This window comes from Malus sylvestris, chromosome 5 (assembly GCF_916048215.2).
Source record: "Malus sylvestris chromosome 5, drMalSylv7.2, whole genome shotgun sequence".
NCBI classification, from domain to species: domain Eukaryota; kingdom Viridiplantae; phylum Streptophyta; class Magnoliopsida; order Rosales; family Rosaceae; genus Malus; species Malus sylvestris.
In genome coordinates, this window is record NC_062264.1 from 21,107,783 (window position 1) to 21,130,060 (window position 22,278).

The window sequence follows — 22,278 nt, forward strand, 5'->3', positions numbered from 1 at the left end:
TGTCACATTTAGGCAATACCCAACATGAAGAGAAGCCACAATTAAAATGCTGACGTGGCCCCCTCAAAAGCCAAAGAAAATGCTGAGTCAATTTAGAGCCAAAAAAGCCAAACAAAATGCTCAATCAAAATGTCTGAGATTCTTAGTTTTGTTTGGTGAATTAGGAAACTCATTTGGCTCTATCTGCATTTTCCTGAACAAAAGTGAAGCGAATATGGAAGTCTTTTTTTCAGTAAGACAAAGATTTAGGGCAGAAGAGTTAAATAAAGACCTGTGAAGACTTTAAATGAGACATCAAGAAAATATATGGAGTTGTTTGGATCCAAAATTATACTATCAGCCCAAGTAATCAAGGTCGTTGAATGAGCAGGATTTTAAACCGTTGAACGACAAAGTGGTTGAAATGATTTTTAATTATTATTGAGAAATAATATTGTGATTTTGATCATAATAATTATCTCTTATACATTGAATTTTCTAGAGCACAGTTGGGTGATAAAGTCGTGGTGATTTGATACAATGCCGTGTGGTTTAATACTGCTGCAATTTCGAGGAAATATAGCATGAGTATTAAGAATGGAGTCAGAGTATGGTAGGATGATTATCAAGTTCAAAAACTAATCAGATAATGAAGAATGCATGCACGGATATAAATGTGATGGAGGATAATGATTGCATTTTTGGTAAATGGCAAGGTGATGGAAGATAATGATTATATTTTTTGCTGCAATGGGTTTGCACTGATGAGACAAACAATATGGGAGCATTCTATGGCTTCCACATGGAAGATTAAATGCGCCTGCACATGAGAATTATCTTAAGGATAATTTCAAATACATTCAGATTAGCAACGTACGGGGGAAGGTCAGTGCTTTGATACGTCTGGCATCATGATAGTATTCCACGAGTCAGATCATATGGATAGTATGGCACCTCAAGCAAGTTTTCTATAAATACAAAGCATTCCGCAACATTCAACCTCTCCAATTCAACATACAAACTGTCATGCGCAAACTCTCGCTCTACGTGAAACCTCTCAACAACCTTGAGATTTTTATTTTCTTTTTCCTACCGACACATCTTCAGTTTGGATATACAGCACTAGAGCTGTAGAATCAACCAATCAAGGAGCACCTTTAGTTTGGATAAACAACACTACTTCTCAGCCGACTGATTACCTATCCAAGTCTCGGTTGACAAGGATTTTCGAGTCCTTGTTGGTAGAGGTCATCTCATCAGCTTTCTCAGCGAAGTGAAGTGTTACAGGTTACTACATTTAGCACATTAAAAGTTGAATTTGATATTGAACTTCGTAGAACTAGCAGCCTTGTCTTCAAGCTCTAGGACCCGAAGGCCGAGATGTTTTCCTTTCTCGGTCGTAGTCACAAGATCAAGAAGTTAGCAGCGCGACCAACGCGACATCAACACATTTTACTCCCCGACCAAGCTCAGCCAAGGAGTTGGCACGCCCCCGCACACAACCAAATGACGTACTTAGCTTATTAATTACTCGGCTTGCTCGCCACGTAGGTTTGGTAGTTTTTAGGATCAACAGGAGTACTTGAAGCTAACGAAGACCTTGACCCAAAATCAAGCGCAATAGAGTTTTAAGATCTATACAACTGACTCACTTAGTGAATAAAGTTTGGTGGTTGTTGTCGTGTATAATTCCCAATAATACAACTCACGCACATTTCAGTTTCATTTTTCTAAGTAATAGGTAAATTTCAACTTCTAGTTAAGCTAAAGGTTTCCTTCTATAGTTTATGAATCTTTAGAGAGAGAGAAAGTGTGTGATCGAAAAGCACGAGTTAGAGGGTTAGAATCCACTTTGAAATATATAGACATGAATTAAACAACCACACCGCAGAAAAGAAACACACATGAATTTATATGGTTTCGGCCAAGAGTCTTGCCTATCTCCATTATGGTTTTGTACATTAAATCCCGTGGCAATAAGATATGATAAAATCTTTGTTAAAAAAGTTTAATAAAAATCTCAAAAAAAAATAAATAAATAAATAAATAAAAGTATCGAGGCACCCTAAATGACTCTATTCTCACCAATCACAATCAGTCCCAAATTGCTATTCTTCCCAACTTTTATCAAATTTCTAACCCTAATTGGCTACTTTCCCTTACAGATCAAATTGTCCGAGATTCTTAATTTTAAATACCACAATTAGTTTACACTACCAGAAATTACTATTTGCCTAGCGAAAAATATTTCGTCAGGAAAAGTAATTTTATCCGACGATTATAAAATTGGACCAGACAAAGCGATCAACATTTAGGTTCTTCTAGAGGCTTTAGTGACGAGACAATTTCGACAGGCAAATAGTAAATCTATCTAGAAGATTTTAGGAGTTTTGATATATTATCTAGGTTTTATTAAATATACTAGTGAGTTGGATAATTTATGAAAAACGCTACATCTAATACACGTGACACAAATTGTAGAAAAAAATGCTTAATCAAAAGTCTAAAAGGTATGGATGTTTAATTTCAAAATTCTATATCTAATACATGTGGCACCTCAACCTAGCATACAAATTTTATGGATTATTCAATTCGATCCAATAATAACAATGAACAAACCCAATTTTTTTTTATATATACAATGATATATTTACATGATAAAGGAATAAATTGGTTACAAACTCGCTATTATTGATATTTGAAACTAAAATATCTCACTTATAAATGAAGAGAAATATAACTAGACAGACTAATAGAAAATAACAAAGGCAAAATAAAAAACAAACATTATTCTGTTTTGAAATCGATGATATGTGTGCAATGAAACATAAAGTAAATAAGACACAATTTTTACAAGATTAAGCAAATGTGCCTACATCCTCGGGACAATAGTAGTAGTCTTCTCGATTATCATACTGAAATTACAAAATAATGGAAACAATACATTGTATCTATGCTTCTCTATTCTATTTGTGAGCTGATAGGTCTTTATATAAAGAAATTATATCTTCTTTGTTAAGGCCAATGAGTGTGAAAGTAGGCAGCACACCTTCAACATTTGTTGGCTAACAAGAACTTCAACATTTGTTGGTGTCAATAAGTGGTAGATGTTGCATATTTCTTCACGTGGGTGATCCACTTTTATAACATATTCCTATATCACATATCTTGTTGTGAATTAGCCCCTCCCCTAATATAACTTATATAAAAATTAAAAATAAAAAAAAACTTGAAAACAAGTTAAAGGTTCCCACCTATTGTGAGGCGGGAGTGCAGCTAAGTTCCCGCGTATTGGGAGGGCAATGACGTGTCATATTCTCACCAATCATTAATCAGCCCTGAAATTCAAACCCTAATTTACCACAATCAGTAGATGTAACGCATTCCCACATTCGCAGCCATCTTGTAAGAGAACACTCATTTGGCTCACTATCTGCACTTTTGCCCACAAAATTGAAGCGAATATGGTAATTTTTCTTTTCGTTTTCTGTTTAATTTGCCTTCAATTCATTACAATGCAAATCACAAATCTTCGATTGATTAATTATATCTGGGAAATTTGCTGTGCTTGCGGATTTGGGGTTTTCTCGTGGTGGATTTTGGGTTTAAATGCCGAAGATTTCAGTTTCATTTTTGAAGTTGTAGAACATTTCAACTTGTAGTTAAGCTCAAAGGTTTTATTTCTGTATCTAATTTAAAAAGCTCGCAGCTTTATTTGTCGTTGGCTATGGAAATTATGTTTTGGTTGTGTTGGAATTTAGGCCAATGGGGCGCTCGCGGTTAGCTTGAGCCGCTATGATTGCATCTTCCGACTTGTCATATCTCACACTTAATCGAGTCTGATTGAAGTGCTAGAGTTAGAAGGTTATTTTATGCCCAAAAGCAGACTCATTTGAAATGGACATTCGTTCATATGTCTGCATCGCTAGACTCTCACAAGGCCTGTGCATTGTCATTCTGGTACAACGGAAAGTGTTAAGTTTGTGACCTTCGCTAGATTACTCCGGTCACTAATGTGGATAAGTATGTAAATGGATAGAGATAGTGAAGCAAGCACAAGATCTACGTGGTTCACCCAGATTGGCTACGTCCACAGAGTAGGGGAGTTCTCATTAATTGTGAAGGGTTTACATAAATACAGAGGTTCAAGCTCTCCTTTAATGAGTACTAGTGAATGATTTAGTACAAATGACATTAGGAAATATTGTGGGAGAATGATCTCTTTTTATAGAAGAGAGTTTCTAGTTTTGTTCTGACATTGACATGTGTTGTGTTGTGATTGGCTTCTGATGTTGACATGTGTCGCGTTATGACTGGCTTCTGATGTCGACATGTGTCGCACTGTGATTGACCTCTTGATTGGAGGGAAACTCTTCTAGATCCTTGACGGTATAACATTGACCGGTACTTAGTAGTTTCGAGATTAGTCAAGTATGGTACAAACAAGTTGCAAGTATTTTAGACTCTTACAAGGCTCATGCTTGTCATTGTGGTAAAAGCGGAATATGAAAGTTTATCTTTTGCTCATGACTGAATTAGATTTTGGTCATTACTTGTCAAAGTGGAAATTTGAATTTTGTTTTCTTCACACATAAATACACAATTGGTCTTGACACCACGTGTCATTGTGTTAGATTAATGACTTCTTTGATACTTAATTTTCTTGAAGCAAGGAAAACCATCCAAGTCCTGTTTGAAGAGAAAGATGGAGTTGGACAGAATTAGCAACCTTCCAAGTGATGCAATCGATCAAATTTTGCCATGTTTGCCCATTAAAGAGGCAGCGAAGACAAGTGTTTTATCAAGCAAGTGGAGGTACAAAACGGCTTTGCTTACGCATCTCATGTTTGATTATCAGTACTTCTCGACTCAAAAGCACATAACCATTGAGAACATTGTTGATCAAGTACTCTTACTTCATATTGGCCCCCTACACAGCTTAAGGTTTTTCCTTCTACCTCCTCTAGCCGCTGCTGCTTTTGATTGATGGATTCTTCATCTGTCAAGAAACTCGATTAAGAGTTCATACTTGAGTTTTGGGAATTGATGTTTGCTACAATTTGCCTTCATGTTTGTTTTCATGTCAAGATTTGGTTTGTCTGGACATACGTAATTGTTTGCTAAAGCCTCCTCCCACCTTCAAAGGCTTCAGGAGTTTGAAGAGTCTTTCTATTGGTATCGTTACCATGGCTCAAGACATGTTTGATAATCTGATTGTTTCATGTCCTCTTCTTGAGAGATTGATTATGAGCATATGTGATGGTTTTACCCACCTCAATGTTGACGCACCAAATCTCCAATACTTTGCGTTTGGAGGCTCTTTTGAGACTGTTAATCTTGAGAATACACTAAATCTTGTTGAAGTTGACATTAATTTTTGCAATGAGGACCTTAGATGGATTCTCACAGCTCTAGCCATTTGGTCAAGTTTCTTGATCGACTGCCCTGTATTCAGAGGCTCACAATTCAGAGTAGCTTTTTAGAGGTAATGGATTATTCTTTTACACATGGAAATGGGTATTTGAACATATTCATTGATTCTGCTGCCTTCTGCATCCAATGTGCCGCAGTATTTGTCTGTTGGTGCCTTGCCCCAAAAGCTGCCCCAACCTTGTCTATATCTGAGGTTTCTTTCTATAACCATTGACTTCTGCTATCTGAATGAAGTTTTAACTGCTCATTGCCTTCTAAGAAGCTCCCCTGCTCTACAAGTACTCGAAGTTCAAGTGAGTTTTGTTCTCTTGATCCATGCTATATAAGTATATTCTTTTGCTGTATTAAAAATTGCAAACCAACTGTACCGCATGAGTTTCTGTTTATATGTTTTTTTTTTTTTTCCACATTTTTAAGATTCTGATGCTACAGATGGTTTGTAGGCCTGTGGTTATGGCATGGCTGCTGAGCAAGAAGTGAAGTCTTGGTTTGATGACAATCAGAACTTCCAATTTAGCCAACTGATTCCACAACTGAACTAGATTTCATCAGATCTCTGCTCTTAACTTCACCAGTGCTCGAGAGGATGACTGTGAAGCCATCTTCTGTCAATAGTTGTTTCAAACTCGTGAAAGAGTTGCTCCAGTTCAGGCGTGCCTCCGCTTACGCAGAGATAATATACTTGGGACCATGATTCATCAATGAATTTCAGTAGCTGACAGAACTTGCTCGCAGAAATGGAAGTGGTTTGTTCCTAGTCCTTAATCTTTAATGAGTATGTTTGTCTGTTTTTGTCGAATTGAACCAGAGTTTGAAGATGGCTGCAAGAATCTAGTCAAATAAGGAATGGTATGGCATAAGGACAAATGTTTTGGGATGATTGTCACACTTAGATGTTGTTTTATTAACCCATGTGTTATAATATTAGTGAACTACATAATTTATATTTTACGAGTATGCACACATGTGGGTCTCACATATCCAATTCTAAACATATTTATGACCAACCTAAACGACACAATATGCAAGTTTATGTGTCAAATCTAAATTAAGTTACTAATTCGGGGCCAATTGTGCGTTTCATTGTGGGTCACATGTTCGATCACATAATAAAATTGACAGAAAATTCCTTAGAAAGACTAATGGTCCATGTTTTGTCAAATTCAAAGATCTCAATTAACGGACTCTTAGTTCATGAAACAAATCCAAACTAAGGTCACCGTTCAGAAACAAATGTTAAATTTTACTCTAAGCTTTTATCCCTTCTCCGACGTTCGACCTATTGTAAATGATTTTTAACTTAAAGTGGTTTAACTCAAAAACGTTTATCTGTGCATCCAAAATGATCTCTAAATTTATCATAACTACTCACTTTGATTTTAGATATTGAAAATTAATAGAAGTGGTCCCTGAGTTTATCCACCGTCAATTATGTTAGTACTTTGTGAAATTTTTTTTGTTAAAAGGAAAAGAAGTGGAGAGGTTGATTGAACAAAAATATCCTCAATTTAACGAAATTTTTTCACAGAATGATCAAAATGATTGACGGACATGACTTCTGTCAATTTTCAATTTCAAAAAGTAAAATAAAGAGTTATGTTAATCTCAGGAACATTCTTACTAAAGTAACAATCTTTTGATGTTTGGAAGACACGGGAATGATTGACACAAAAAAAAAAAGGACCGGGAATGAAATTAAGTTTTTATCAATCAAATAATCAGACCAAACCCAAAAGTCTGCTCTTTTCTTCTTCACATCAAAATGTCTGAAATTCTCAGTTTTCGTTACTACAATCAGTTGATGTGAGCTAAGATTTTGATGCATTCATCGCACACTTGCAAAAGAAAACTCATTTGGCGAACAAATTTGACGCGAATATGGTAAGTCTTCATTTTCACTTGCATTCAATTCATACAATAGTCACACTACAGAGACTATTTATGCAGACAGTAAGGCTAAATAATTCTTATTTCCATGTTAAATATGTTGTATTGACTAATTTGTTTATGAGTCATAATTTATGTACTCTGTAGGGCAGGATGACAAATTTGGTGTGCTAATAACATTTTTCATTTTCATTGCCAAATAAATTTTTTATGGGTTATACAGGTTTGCGAATCTAAATGTTACTTTTTCCGGTGTAGCAAATCTAAATGTATTTTGATGTATTTAGTGAATCTTGATTTTCATGAAGCAAGGAAATCCATCTGAGTCCTCTTCGAAAAGAAAGACGGAGTTGGATAGATTTAGCAACTTGTTAAGTGATGTTATAGACCAAAGTTTGTCACGTTGGCCCATGAAGGAGGCATGGAAGACGAGTGTTTTATCAAGCAAGTGGAGGTACAAAACGGCAACACTTCCACATCTTGTGTTTGATAATCAGTGTTTTCCGACTAAACCCATTGCAACCTTTGAGCACTTGATCAAGTACTGGAGCTTCACATTGGCCCCATAAATACATTCAGGCTTGTCCATCAAGGTCCTATAGCCACTGGTCCAGTTGTTCGATGGAGTCTTCATCAATCTAGAAGTGCTATCAAGGAGTTTGTTCTTGAAGTTTGGAGATGGAACCCCGACGAGATGCCATCATCTTTGTTTTCTTGTCAAGATTTGGTGATTTCGAGGATATATAATTGTTTTGCTCAAACCTCCTTCCACATTCAAAGGATTCAGGAGTTTGAAGAGCCTTTATCTTCATGAAGTGACCATTGCCGAAGATGCATTGGAAAATCTGATACTTGATGTCCTCTGCTTGAGAGATTAACTTTGAGATCATGTAGCGGACTTACTCACCTCAAGATTAATGCACCAAACCTCCAATTTTTTTACTTTGTAGGCTATTTTGGAGATTTAAATCTGGAGAATATGTTAAAACTTGTTCAAGTTTGCATTGATTTGGACAGCGATTCCATTAGATTGGTTCCTTTCAGTTTTAGTCCTTTGGTAAAGTTTTTTGTTCACCTGCCACTTATTCGAAGGATCACAACTCAGAATGACTTTAGAGGTACATCGATTGTGTCGTTTCATACTTTAAATTCATGATCATTTACGTGCCCATGGAAATGTGAGTGTATTTATTGAGTCTGCTGCTTTTTGCTCCAGTATTTGGCTCTAGGCCTCTCCAGCGAAGCAGCCAGAATCCTGTCTATAACTGAATTTTTTTTTTTTCTTTCTATAAGCGTTTACTTCTCCCTTTCGGCGCAAGTTTTAAGTGCTCAATGCCTTCTGAGAAGCTCCCCCGCTCTACAAGAACTTGAAATTATGGTGAGTTTTATTATATTGACGCATACAATATTTCTTGTGCTGTATTTAAAATTTGAAACCAACATTACTTCGCAGGTTTGTGTTGACGAGACTGATGTGCAAGAAGGGATTTCTTGGTTAGATGACTACCAGAACTACCAATTTAGCCAGCTGCGACTTGTGAAACCAACATTTCTGGTTTCAAGACTGAACTTTATTTCCTCAGATTTCTGCTTTTAAGTTCAAATGTGCTCGAGAAGACGACTCGAGCCTGTTTCTAGCAAGGGTTCTTCAAAACTTTTAAAAGAGTTGCTTAAGCTCAGGCGTGCCTCAGTCTCTACGCCGAGATAATCTACTTGGGACCATGATTCATCGATGAATTTCAGCAGCCCACAGAATTTACTCAGAGAGATGGTAATTATATATATGTGTTGAGATAAGTTGTGAACATTTTCATCAAGCTTTCATACTCTTTTTTTTTTTTTTGGTAATCAGCTTTCATACCCTTTTCTTAGGCCTCTGACATATGCTTAACTGATTCGGTTCTTGTTTTATAGAAGGGTTTATGGATCGATCGAGGTTGCCGAATTTCTTTCAAGACCAAGATCACAGGATACTGGAAGAGATAGTGTGTGGATTCTGAGTTGAAGTAGTAAAATAATGGAGGATTTCTGTTTGGGAAGTAAAGCGTTGGGTGCTAGAAACCATTGCACATTTCCTCACACTAGAAAGCTAGTAGCTACCCCATTTTTCTTGAGTTAATCAGTAATAAGGTCCATAAACTTTATTGCTCTTATCTGAACGTGATTAGAGTGAGGTGATAATGCTACAGTCTACATGTAAGCAAAATTTATTTATTTAAAAATAATATCACATTGCACATGACTACTTGATCTAGCATCACATCGTTTATGTTTAGGTGTGCTTTTATTGTCTATTTAGAATCATTCCAACGAGGGGTGGGTTCGGTTTCAATCGGTTCCGTTTTTTGCTAAAATCGAAATTTCGGTAAGGTTACTTTTGGTTCAGTTTTCGGTTTGGTTCGATTTATTTTTTCATAAAAATTTAAAATAAGTGTTTTTAGATTTGGAAATTCACAAGAAGGAAGATGACGGGTGGAAAAAAATACAGAAAATTCCAAATCAAACCGAAAAAAATCCTGAAACCGAATTAAAAAAATCTCAAACCGAAAATCTCGAAAATTTCGGTACCTAATCCCGAACCGATCCCGAAATTTCGGTACGGGAATCAGTCTTACATTTTCATTCGTTCAGTAATCCCAAACTGAAATGAAATAAATATATATATATATATTATTGTTGTAAAATTGACTGTGGGTGCAGTGGAATAAATGAAACAAGACACAAAATTTACGAGGTTCCTCCACAGTCAGTGTGACTGGAGTACGTCCTCGGGGCAGCAGTGGTGCTTTCATTATAATTTGAAATAATAGGAGTACAAGGATAACTCTCTCTATTATCTCCTCTCATCTTCCTCTATTTTCTCTCTTCCTCTTCATTCTCTCTCTTCCTCTCTTTCTTTCTTTCTTTTCATTCCCATCTTTTCTCCCGTGAATTCCACCACCAATTATGAAACTCTCATCCTTTGTTGTGTTCCATAGTGTTGTTTTTATAGAAGTAAATCACATGCTAAATAGTGGAAGGGCAACTTGCCCATTATTTGAGTTGACATCCATTTCTACAACACTCCCCCTTGGATGGCCACAAGTCTTCAATTGACTCGTTAAAATCTTGATCTGTTTTGGATGCTCCCCCTGATGAGTATCTCCCCCTGATTTCAAATCATTTAGGTTGATCGTTGATTGTTCTGCTTTAGTCTCTTAGTAAGAAGAGTTGCTGAAACAGTTGCTTTAGTTGTTGTTAACTTTCCACAGGCTTGTTCTTGAACTGGGTTGGAGGGCCTTCTGCTAAACTTGATCCAAAGGTCTGAATTTACTCATTTTATCTGGAGCAGAATTTGATTCAAGAGTAGTGAACACTTGATCTTGAATCGGACTTGTGATTTCTTCAAGGACCTTCGAGGCTTGATCTTGAATGAAATTGGACCATGAGGAGCTTCATGTGGCAAGTGATCTTCAGTTTTGTCAGGGATGAATCAGCACGCGTTTGTTGCGCTTGTCTCCACATGCTTCAATGTATCATTTTCACTTTCCTTACTTGCTCCCCTTGCTTAAGTAGTATTTTCCCTGCTTTTCCCCCATGCATGTGTGGCATCTTCTCCGGCAGTATTTGCCCTCTGATGCCGGAGTTGAGTGTAACCCTTGCAATTGGATGGTTCATCACTTCTTGGTGACTGGAGACACAGCTCCAACCGTTGAAGATGACTACTCAAGAGCAATACTGGGTAAGCAATCAGGAAAGGTTCCAGGCAGTCGGTTCCTTACTGGGAGTTTGAGTGGAGGTTCCGACATATTGCTTTCTTTATCCTTGTCTTTGCAGGCAAGAACAAGGACAAAGGAAATGACAGGGAGATTGCATGATATGAGATAATCTTGCTCTGGTCCCTGAAGATATGTGATAATCTTGCTCTGGTGTGACATGTTTGAAGAGGTATTCTCGGAGAGGAAGAAAACTGAGTATTTCGAGATGCTATGTTGAAGATGCATTCTCGGAGATGAGGAAGAGTTAGGTATTCTTGCAGTGTTGCGGGTCTGCCTTGTTATGGAGAACAGAGGTCGACATATATAGAGATTTCTCAATAGCAAGTGGTGATGCTGTGCTTTTACTCTTGTCAGCAACTGTGGTGTAAATAGAACAGTAAGATTTACGCGTTTTCAACTTTGTCAGAGATCTTTGACAAAGTTGCACGCGATATCTGAAAAGCTGAGATTACGTCTGAAAAATGCCAACGAATTTTATTCAGGAAAATCTGGCTTTTGAAATTCGGAGAACGGTACCTCATCGATCTTTGAACAAGTGGCTATGCTGCCTCTTCTTTTATAGAGACATCAATTGTGTTCAAGAGTATGCTCAGAAAGTTGCTGCCTGTAGAAATTTCCCTTATCTTGCACCTTTGAAATTTTATTTTGACCTCTATTTTTCCTTCATCATTTCTGAAAAATGACTTGCCCATCTAACATTTGCTTAGATTTGAGTCTTAGGAGTGATACAGACGAGCAGCGTCAGGATAATATATGGCGCCCGTCCTTCTTATCTTCTAATGGTTCTCTTACGATTGGGGACTCTGTGATGAAGAATAACATAACCGCTACTGTGGTAGCTAGGAATCTTCTCACTCCAAGGGATAACAAGATCCTTTCAAAACGGTCTGAAGAGTCGGCCGTTCAAGACTCCTTGGCTCTCAGTGTTCAGTGTGCTGGCTCTGTGTCCAATATGGGCCAACGCCTACTTGCTCAAACTCGCCAAGTTGAATCATTGATGGCGGAGGTGGCAAGTCTTAAACAAGAGATCAGAGGGCTCAAGCACGAGAATAGGGTGTTACACGTGCTTGCAAATAATTACTCTACGAGCATGAAAAGAAAGCTCGTCCAACTGCAGGAATCCGAAAGTCGGATTCAAAGTGATCACCAGAGGTTCGCTGCTAGATTCCGAAAGCAACTGATGCCTTCCCCTTCTGGTGTTTTGCTAAGTACTGGGGTGCCACATGATCAATCTCCAGTGCCTCCCCCTTCTGGGGTACTTCCGAGTATTGAGGCTTCTCATGAGCAACCTTTGTGAAGGCTCCATCCTGTTTGTTTGTTTTAACTCATGTGTATGTATATATCTGTAATTTCTTGGAGATATTAATAAATAAGCTTTATTTCATTCAATGTATTGTGCCAAATACAATAAAGCATATGCTTCACTAAGATGTGGTACTTCTGGACCAAATATTAATTTATCTTTACCCTCACGAAGATAAATGATTATTCTTAGTGTCTTCATCATATGAGTATTCAACTCATAATCTTCAATTCATATGGTTCTTTTAATAACATAAATATCATGGATAAGATTCGTGTTGGTAGATTGTTCGATCTGCAGCTCGAGACAATAATTCCTTCAACACTTTATAATTTTTCTAGACTCTTCAGGAGTCCCAATTTAATATCATCAACTCTTCAAGAGTTATAATTTAATGTCATTGACTCTTGCAAGAGATTTTAGTATGTTGCAACAATATCATAATGATAGTACTCACTAAGGCAATTTATATCATCCATTGGTATTGAGTACATATTTTATGTTTTACCCTTCAGAGGCTTACTTCAAGCAATTTGAATCCTTCAAGGGTTTTCTACACTTCATGACACATTTTCCTTTGGAATTTATACAGAGAAATTTGCTCCCATGTATACTTGAGGGATTTACTTATGGAGATATAATGTGGGCGACTCACAACCCTTCGTATATAATTCTCCATTCATATGAACTCGTTTACAACCTTGTGTCATATCATGTAAGTGTATTACACTGTATTACAAATGCCCATATATAACCTCCTTGGTTTAACATCCTTTGGCTATTTGTATTGTATTCAAATATATATAGGTTCATTTGCCCACGTTCTTACAAAATTGTAATGGAATTGCCTTTCTCCATTTTCGCCAATAATTTTTCTTTTGTCGACGAACAAAAGAACGTGACTCAATATTAACACAGCTCATTGATGAATTTAGTAGCTACTTGTAAAAACCAAAATTACCATTGGTTATCATCAATCCGTGATCCCATATTCTCATGTGCATGCGCATGCATAAAAGCTTTTCATTTCTTTGGATATCCATTGCCTCTTCAAGGGCATGACGCTATCTCTTCCAGGATAGTCATAATTTAGAGAATGTGGTTCATAACCTCCTCTTGAGCGTTATAGAGCTTGGATTTTAATCTCCACTTCCGGGAGTTGAGTCATTGGAACCTATATGTCTATTATGCTCCATGTATGAGACATCAACATTCCCATGTCTGTGGATTGTCCTATCTGGGACGTGTATCCATGCGGCGACTGTCATGCTTCTGGCATGCAACAGTTATGCTTCGGGAATGCAATAGTTCAGTAGTGCCATATTATTCTTTTTTCGAATAACTGAACCTTTTGAGTCTAAAAATTTGCCACGCTTCAGGCGTGCAACAGATAAATCATTTACTGTCTCATTATTTTATCCAACAGAGACATCAATTCTTGTAGGCACATTTGCAGTAAGTATATATGATTTCATCACTTTCGTTGCATCATTCAATTATTCATATTTCATCATTCTTTTGGAACGGTCTTTTCTCATCATTCTTTTGGAATGATATTTTCTCATCGTTCTTCTGGAACGATATTATTTTCTCCCCTAATGGCGGGAAAACTGTCTTATCAAAATCATAGTCCGCAAATCATGCGGTAGACATATCCCCAGTCAAGGGTTCCAAATATTGAATGATAGATGGTGTTCAACATCAATGCCTAATCTGCAATGATGCCTCATTTTAGTACGTTGTGGCAGTTTTACAGGCACATAGACAACACAACCAAAAACTCGTAAATGTATAATGTTTGGTTGGTTCCCAAACCCGAGTTGTACTGAGAAGTATTGATGGTTGATAACATATCTCAACCGAATTAATAATGCATCATGTAAAGTTTACATGTCCCCATGTAGAAAACTGGCAATTTCGTTTTCATGAGCAGAGCGTTGGTAATCAATTTCACCCACTTAATAAATGCTTCTGCTAAACCATTTTGAGTATGGACATGAGGAACTTTTGGTCTTTGTTTAATAGTCTGTGAACTGAGACTCTTATGTCCTTTATTATGGTTAAGTTGAGGCACTGCGGCACTTTAAACTTACGGTACTCATCAAGGAATTTCATGTCCTGATCTTCAGGATCAAAGGACTTCATGCCTGATCTTTTTGTATGATGGAACTTCAGGTCCAATCATTTGTATATGATGAGGATCAAGAAACTGCAGGTTCTGATCTAATCAAGGAACTCTGGGTCCTTGTTATACTCATCGTAACAAAAGATAAGTACAATAAATAAATTAAAGCAATAGGCGGTAATTCCAGCCATAGTAAATAAATTGAACAATAAATAAATTAAAGCTTGTGACAAGGGCTTTAATTCAGCACTATTCACATAAATCAAAACTTAAAGCAGTAGGCAGTAAAACCGTCCATGATAAATAAATTGCTTTAAAGTAAATAGAACTTGTGACATGGGCTTTAAACCAACACCATGCACATAAATAAATATATACATATTTTCTTCTTTCGTTTCAGATGGTGTAACACCATCCAAAAAACTTTACCTTTATTTTATTTTTATTATTTTCTTATTCAATCACATTCTACACCATTCCAAAAAAACATTGCCTTTTTCTTTCATTTTACATGGTGCAACGCACCTTTCCAAATCATTGGCCCCATTTCCCCTTTTCTTTGTCTATCTCTACCAGTCTCGAAACCCAGTACCAGCTGGGTTGTTGTGGGGGTTACACAAAACCAATTCAATCCAAAAAGGCTACTAGAGACTGGCGTTGTTCTTGCATGGCCCAAAGAACATGGCATCGCAAAGCAAGAACCTCTCCATAGAGACATAGATGACAGTGAGGTTGACGAAGGCACAAGAGAGGGAGGCCTGTGTGGAGTCAGTCATGCCATCACCATCTCAGACAACTGAGGATTCATGGAGGTCCTAGAGATCCATTGAGAACGACACGATCTGGGTTTCCAAGTCTAATGAGATTCTTCTGGATCTCTGGAAACCAGTTGTCAGGTACGAGTTTTCTTATCTCGTGACGACTTCAGGTCGTTGGAAATTTCAATTCGCACCGGAATTCGGTGGGGCGCTTTTGGCGCGGTGGGAGAAACGAAAAATGGACATACCTTTGCTTGTTTTGCTGCACCTTTGTTTGTCTGTAAGATCTCTCCATCTTTCTTGTCCACGAGAGAAAAATAGATTGCAGGTATAGCAGGGATAAGGATTAGCACATCAATAGTTAGAGTGATAAAAGAAAAAGTGATAAAAGAAAGGTTGATGGATTTTTGTGAAAAGATGATCTTCCCTGTTTGACATGTCTGGCTTGCCGTCTCTACTCTGCGAGATTTTAGCTGACCGAGGTGAGAGGTAGATAATGCTTCACCGGATTTATGGTGTTGTGCTTTCCACTGACATGAGAGCTTTTCGTGCTGATAACGTGTTGTAAAATTGACTGTGGGTGCAGTGGAATAAATGAAACAAGACACAAAATTTACGAGGTTCCTCCACAGTCAGTGTGACTGGAGTACGTCCTCGGGGCAGCAGTGGTGCTTTCATTATAATTTGAAATAATAGGAGTACAAAGATAACTCTCTCTATTATCTCCTCTCATCTTCCTCTATTTTCTCTCTTCCTCTTCCTTCTCTCTCTTCCTCTCTTTCTTTCTTTCTTTCTTTTCATTCCCATCTTTTCTCCCGTGAACTCCACCACCAATTATGAAACTCTCATCCTTTGTTGTGTTCCATAGTGTTGTTTTTGAAGGAATTATTTTGAAAAACATGTTCATTTGAGCAACATCATATAGCATGCAATTAACAATTAAAAGGCGGAATCATGCTTGTATGTACTCAAAAACAAAACATGACCATGAAATTCAAAGCCTAGTAGATTGGTGAACCAATAATCAACTCAAAAATAAGTGAGTTGAAATTAATACCTTTGTAGATTCCTCTTTGCATAAGCAAAGGCTAATCACCCAAAGAGATAGGGCCTTCATTCCTTGCTTCTTAGATCCATGGATTTGGATGGAAGAATAGGTTCTCCAAGTTCCCAAAATTGAGAACCTCTAAGTCTCTACACCAAGGAGAGATTGGATGATGAATGAGTGACCTTGGAGGATTAGATGACTAGCTAATCACCTCCAAGGTGTTGGCCTCTTTAGAGAGAAAATGGAGAGACAATTCTCACCCATTTTCCCCAAAAATAAACCCTTATTTCACTTAATGAATATTTAGTTATAAAGTCATTTATATAGTCACTTCTTTAAGTGACCTAAATAACCAAAACCCTAATTCATTCCTTATGGCCGGCCATTTAGGGATTTTTGGGCTTTTGGGCTTTAATGAATCTTTATTCATTAAATTGTCATACAACTTAAGTTAATGGGCTTGACGTTCGAAGCCCATTGGGCCTTAAGGTCCAAAACTATCCCGTGGTCTTTAACGAACTTATTCGTTTGATTAATTAACATATTAATTAATCCTTGCCATAAATAATTAAACCATTCAATTAATCTTACTCATTTCATTTATTTCGTCCATCTCTACCTTACACGGTGTACGATCCATTAGGTTCCTTTTAGCGAGGCAGTGGGCGATTAAAACCATTTTACATCGATTGTGAATTGAAACTATTTTCAATTCTCCCTTTAGTGATTACACACGTTTAGGGCTTCCACAAACCATGAGTGACACCTAGCCGTATGTCATGGTTACCCAAGCTAATCAGAAGAGGTGGAGAACCTATTCAGTCTGGGATTACAAATGCAATACGGTCCTTCTCTAATCTAATACTCTTGACCACATTGTTTGGTTTGATAGTTTATTTTCTCATGTCTACTATCCAATGTGTGTCTTGTGCTTATATGATTACCTTGAATGTGATTAGGAACGCATTCCCAGATCTCATTCATACTCTGGCCAGAGATTCAAATCATATCAGAGAGTATTCTCCCTCAAACGGTTTGAAGGTTAGAGATCCCTTGTTGCGCATTCACTTGTCTCCATAGCTAAGCGGCTTGACCCCAACGATGCCGTGGACACCCTCCTGGTGGGATGACTTTGACATAATCAAAGATCAAGGTCTTAACCACAAGACAACTATGATGCCTCAGGTCAAAGGACTACTTTGCATTATCCCAACCATGAGTTCTCATGTGACATGGAATATGAGAACTCTTCGTTGATCGCGTTCAGTGAACTCATTCTCTATTGAGCACCTACCGTACTTGTCTTGATGTCACACACACCAATGAATCGAGACTGTTCACTCTCCCTGAGAGAAGACATAGTACGTACCGATCTTAACGGACTGCCAATGCCCAATTGGCAATCCTATGATCAGGAACATTTAGGATGTGTCTACGAAAGAATGGTCTCAGGAATCTAACTTCATTAGATTACATTCTCCCAATCACATATTCCTTGGACTTTATCGTTTAAGCATATAACATTTATATGAGACGGCTCAAACAATAATTTATGCCCTTTATATGTTAAACTAGATTAGTTTAACATGTGAAATATCCGTAAAGTATCATCACATGATTGGCTTTAGGGCACATTTCCAACAGTTTTTATAGAAGTAAATCACATGCTAAATAGTGGAAGGGCAACTTGCCCATTATTTGAGTGGACATCCATTTCTACAACAATTATTTAATTTTAAATATATATTTAAAATTGTAACAGCAGTCAGATTTGATTGAGATTTAATCTCAACCGTTGAATCAAAAAATACCATCACTGGGTCACTCTCTCTCGACCTCACCTCACCGCCCACACTGCTCTCTCCCTGCTCTCTCCCTCACTGTGGAGCGGCTGGAGCCTTTCTTCACCACACAGAGCCACGGCCACCGCTCTCTCTTGCGCTTCTCTCTCTCTCGACTTCTCATCCCTTCCCTAGTCCCAATTTTTTGCCCTACCGCCATTTCTGTTACCCCTCTCTCTCTTTCCTCTCTCTCTCTTTTCTCGCCGCCATCCTTCACTTGGCTCTCTCCAAGGTATGTGAAGCTTTCATGTGATTTCAATTTTGTTTTTACTTCAACTTCCTGTTTGGTTGCCGAGAAAATGCTAGGAAAATTTAGTTTTTGTTATCCTATATTTTAGTTGTCGAGTTCGACGAGCATCTTTGTGATACTTACTGTGTAATGTAAATTTTGTTTCTTTATTACCCTAGGTTTTGAAATTTGAGCCTTTTTTTCTTTCTGGTTGAAATTTTAGTTTTGTTTAATTTCATTGTTGGGGTTTTAGGGGAATTAGGGAATCGATTATTTCACCTACTTGTATTTTAATTTTAATTTCTCTGAATTTTGAGAAATCTTCTAGAGAAGTTGTTTGTCTCGGCAACCAAGCAGAGAGTTAGGGTTACGTGTTGTTGGAATGCTAGAATTTTGATCCAATTAAACCTAGAAATGGAGAAATTTCAACTGATCCAATTATCTGCGATCAGTGCATCCCGAAAATTTTCAATTTGGGATTCGGAATACTAGTTTTCGTTTGGTATACCATACCAAACCAACCCTAGATGCAGGTGTTCATTGAGATGGTGAGTGTGATATGATCCGAAACATGCATATATAATCCATTCTGAACTCTCGATCCCTCTTCCTTTCTGTCTCTGCCGTCAGATTGGATTGGGTTTGTGCTAACTCCACAATCACCAAGTTGGTTCTGGGATTTTTATTTCGCTTGAAGTTTTCAACGTATTTGGGACTAAAACTATATTAATAATTGACTTGAAATTGGACTTAAAATATAAATATCTAACATAAAAAAAAGTTCGGTTTGGTTCGGTTTTGTTTAATTTGGTTAGGTTTTTATCGATTTCGGTTTAGTTTTTTTTCGGTTTTTGATTTTTTTAACCCACCCCTAATTCTAGCTCAATCCTTCTACATTTCTTTTATTGAAAATTCAGAGAAAATTTTAACGAAGTGTAGTTATCCACTATTTTAGTTAGTAACTCAAGTGATTAAAACTTAAAAGCATTCATATGTGCACTTGAATGGGTGTTAAAAGCGCGTGTCCTTACATTCTAATCTACTAGCCTTGATGCATGCATAAGCGCGTGCAAATGACATTTTTTGAATCACGGAGTGATACGCGCAACTTATACATTTTAAATGTATTTATATACGTGAATTGCTTTAATAATTTTTTTATGACAAAAAGTAAGTCAAATATTTAGACCAAATGAATAATATTAGATCATGCTAGAAGAAACTTTTCATAAACCAATCAAAACAGATGAATTCACAAAATAAAATCGATCTTTCAATTTCCATCTTCCTTATATTGAATTTAAATTAAAAATAAAGAAAACAATATTTAATAAACAATTGATTGAATCACATTATTGTTAGTCTATTGTAAGGTTAAACTCACCCCCTCCCCTTTAGTGTATATAACACCGTTTGTTCAAAAAAAAAAAATTAACGATCATTTGACAACTAATTGAATCACATTCTTATGCGAGTGCGAAAAAATCTTTTTTATAACTGACACTACATGCCTCTTAACTGTTTGAAATAGAGAAAATAATATTTAATGAACAACTGATTGAATCATATTATTGCGCGTGCGAAAGTCTTTTTTTATTACTGGTGGTACGCGTCTCTTAAGATGTTTTGAACGTGTTTAAAAATACAGAAAATAATATTTAATAAACAATTGATTGAATCACATTATTGCTAGCTCATTGTGAGGCTAAGTGTGATAGTCTGTCCTAAAATATTTATTTTCGACGGCATGAAATTACTTATATACCCTTGGACGTTTTGTGTGGTGGTGTGGTAGGTTAGATTTTGGACCAATTAGTACTAAGTCCTATTATTTTGGAACCAATTAGGACTTAGTTTTGTTTGGTTTGTGACCAACTAGGACCACACACACACAAACACCCATACCCTTTCTCTCTCTCCCGTTGACTCTCCTTCTCTCTCGGGTTTTTGCCATCGTCTGTACCATTGTACGGACCATCTTCGAACCAACCTGTGTCTTCACAGATCGATGTTAAAAATGTAATATTCTTGTTCCCTACAAGCTCCTGAGTCCATTCGTACTATTTTTAGGACTTGAAAACTTCGAAAACCCGAGAAACCGATATCCCAGTTTTGAGGTACTATTCATGTGGTCATAATTATGGATGTTTCAAGAGATTTTAAGCTTGTAGGAAGCTTTAGAACGTCTGTAGGAAGCTTGGAGAAGAAACACCAAGTAGTTTGGATGGCGGGAAGTCGAGTTTGACGAGTTGTAAGTTTTGGCCGGATTATCGAGTTCTCTCCGTCGAGATTCTATGGATTTCAAGCCTTGAAATTGGTAAGGTTTAGTTCTTCTATTTACAAGCTTCATTTTGGGACAAATTTGAGATAACTTGGTTAAGAAATGATTGAGATATCAAGGTTTTTCGAATTTCCAGTTTTCCGGCGACGACAACGGTCATCGGAGTCGAAGGAAGAAGACAAGCGAATATTCCGTCAAAGTTGACGGAATATTCTAACAGCGTCAGGTTAGTTTTAACGGTATATGCTATTAATTAACGGAATATTCCCTAACGCCGTTAAGGGGCACGTGCCCGCGCGTGGGCGGCGCGAAGATGGTCGGAAAATTTTTCTAAAAATATGGGGATGTTCGTGAGGTTATGTAGATCACGTTGGTATATTCAAGCATCCCATTTGAGCAATGTATGAGAAGTTATTAACTAGTTTTGTCTATGTGCTTTAAATAATGTATATTCAGTTATTTTGCATATAGGTGAGAACTATCCAGAGGATGAGCGCAGTCAAGGGCGACTCGGGGGCTATGACCCTTCGACATACCAGTGAGTGGGCTTTGGGTTTTTAGTATATATTTATACACTTGATATTTTCCCAGAAAATGTGTTTAAATGAAAGTATGCTTTGAAATGTCATGCATATAAATTTATATTCAGCATATGAATTAGTATATGATGCATAATATGAATTGGTGTTGTGGACGCTCAGGTAAGTACCAGGTGAGTTATATTTTATTATATGAGATATTGATGATGTGAGAAGTGATTGAGAGCTCATAAACCTGCACCCCGGGTGATTGGGATTTAGCCAAAGATATGGTATATGCCTGTATATAATGTCACATCCCGCACCATATGCTCACATTGGATCCAATTTAGGTGCACAGTCTTGTCGTACAGACCATCATAGGTGGTTCTGACTCGTAGGTGACTAGCGATTTATCGCACAACTAATATGAGAGCATAGCATTCAGCATAACTATATTACACCCAGTCTTGTCGTACAGACCATCATAGGTGGTTCTGACTCATGTGCAGTGTAGTGCCGTATAGGTTACTTGTGGTGACTCCGGCTAGATTGACTAATGAGCTATGAATTCAGCCGTACAGACCTCTGCAGGGATTTCAGCTAATATGTTATTTTCCATGAATTTATTTTCACCTGAGTTACTTATTCAGTTTTATATTTTGGCATGGCATACTTATGAATAGATATGTGAAGCATGATCTGAATATATATATATATATATATAATTATATTCTATTTCTGTGAAAATTATACATGTTTTACAGCGAGGGGTTAGAGTATTTGACAAATGAAATGGTTTTGAAAAGCTTTGTTTTTACCCACTCACGTTTTCTGTTTTGCGCCCTTCCAGGTTTTAGGTAAGCTTGTCCGTTGGTGGCTCACAAGGATTGAACGGAGGTTCTGACAAACTATCACAATGTAGGACATCTTTGGGTGTCGTTTAATTAGTACTTGCTTTCTAGACTGAACTTAGGCTACTCTCGCTCTGATTGTGTATTCACACATATTCTAGCACTTGTCTCAACTAGTACTCTTATGAGTTGGTTTTCATTCTTTATTTATCATTATTGCTTCTGCATTGTGTACATGGCTACATTACCCTCACGTGACGACCA

At 37.2% G+C, this 22,278-nt stretch overlaps 1 protein-coding gene, 2 long non-coding RNA genes and 1 pseudogene across 4 annotated transcripts; all 4 read left to right on the plus strand.

Annotated features, from left to right (window-relative positions):
* The first annotated feature begins 3,257 nt into the window (after positions 1 to 3,257).
* Positions 3,258 to 6,356, plus strand: LOC126624775 (F-box/FBD/LRR-repeat protein At1g13570-like). Its single transcript, XM_050293889.1, has 5 exons — positions 3,258 to 3,446; positions 4,649 to 4,923; positions 5,068 to 5,464; positions 5,550 to 5,705; positions 5,856 to 6,356. Exons 3-5 carry the CDS (start codon positions 5,375 to 5,377, stop codon positions 5,952 to 5,954), a joined length of 345 nt encoding a protein of 114 aa, XP_050149846.1. The 5' UTR covers positions 3,258 to 3,446; positions 4,649 to 4,923; positions 5,068 to 5,374; the 3' UTR covers positions 5,955 to 6,356.
* A 617-nt stretch (positions 6,357 to 6,973) lies between these two features.
* On the plus strand, positions 6,974 to 8,410 carry LOC126622638 (F-box/FBD/LRR-repeat protein At1g13570-like; annotated as a pseudogene).
* Positions 8,411 to 8,418: 8 nt separating this feature from the next.
* On the plus strand, positions 8,419 to 9,469 carry LOC126624779 (uncharacterized). The gene is made up of 3 exons (XR_007624218.1): positions 8,419 to 8,677; positions 8,753 to 9,070; positions 9,214 to 9,469. It is a non-coding gene; the product is annotated as an uncharacterized LOC126624779 (long non-coding RNA).
* Positions 9,470 to 18,091: 8,622 nt separating this feature from the next.
* LOC126621211 (uncharacterized) lies at positions 18,092 to 22,237 on the plus strand. 2 transcript variants are annotated; one of them, XR_007622847.1, is made up of 5 exons: positions 18,092 to 18,364; positions 20,533 to 20,678; positions 20,779 to 20,868; positions 21,114 to 21,180; positions 22,014 to 22,237. It is a non-coding gene; the product is annotated as an uncharacterized LOC126621211 (long non-coding RNA). The 2 variants fall into 2 exon arrangements; XR_007622846.1 differs by lacking the exons at positions 20,533 to 20,678; positions 20,779 to 20,868 and having other exon boundaries at positions 18,093 to 18,364.
* Positions 22,238 to 22,278: the final 41 nt, after the last annotated feature.

Excerpts from the sequence above, each read along its gene's own strand:
- LOC126624775 (XM_050293889.1), top strand. The coding sequence starts at position 5,375 with ATGGATTCTCACAGCTCTAGCCATTTGGTCAAGTTTCTTGATCGACTG. Across the intron at positions 5,465-5,549 it reads TTCAGAGTAGCTTTTTAGAG|TATTTGTCTGTTGGTGCCTT; the intron begins GTAATGGATTAT and ends AATGTGCCGCAG. Across the intron at positions 5,706-5,855 it reads TACAAGTACTCGAAGTTCAA|GCCTGTGGTTATGGCATGGC; the intron begins GTGAGTTTTGTT and ends GATGGTTTGTAG.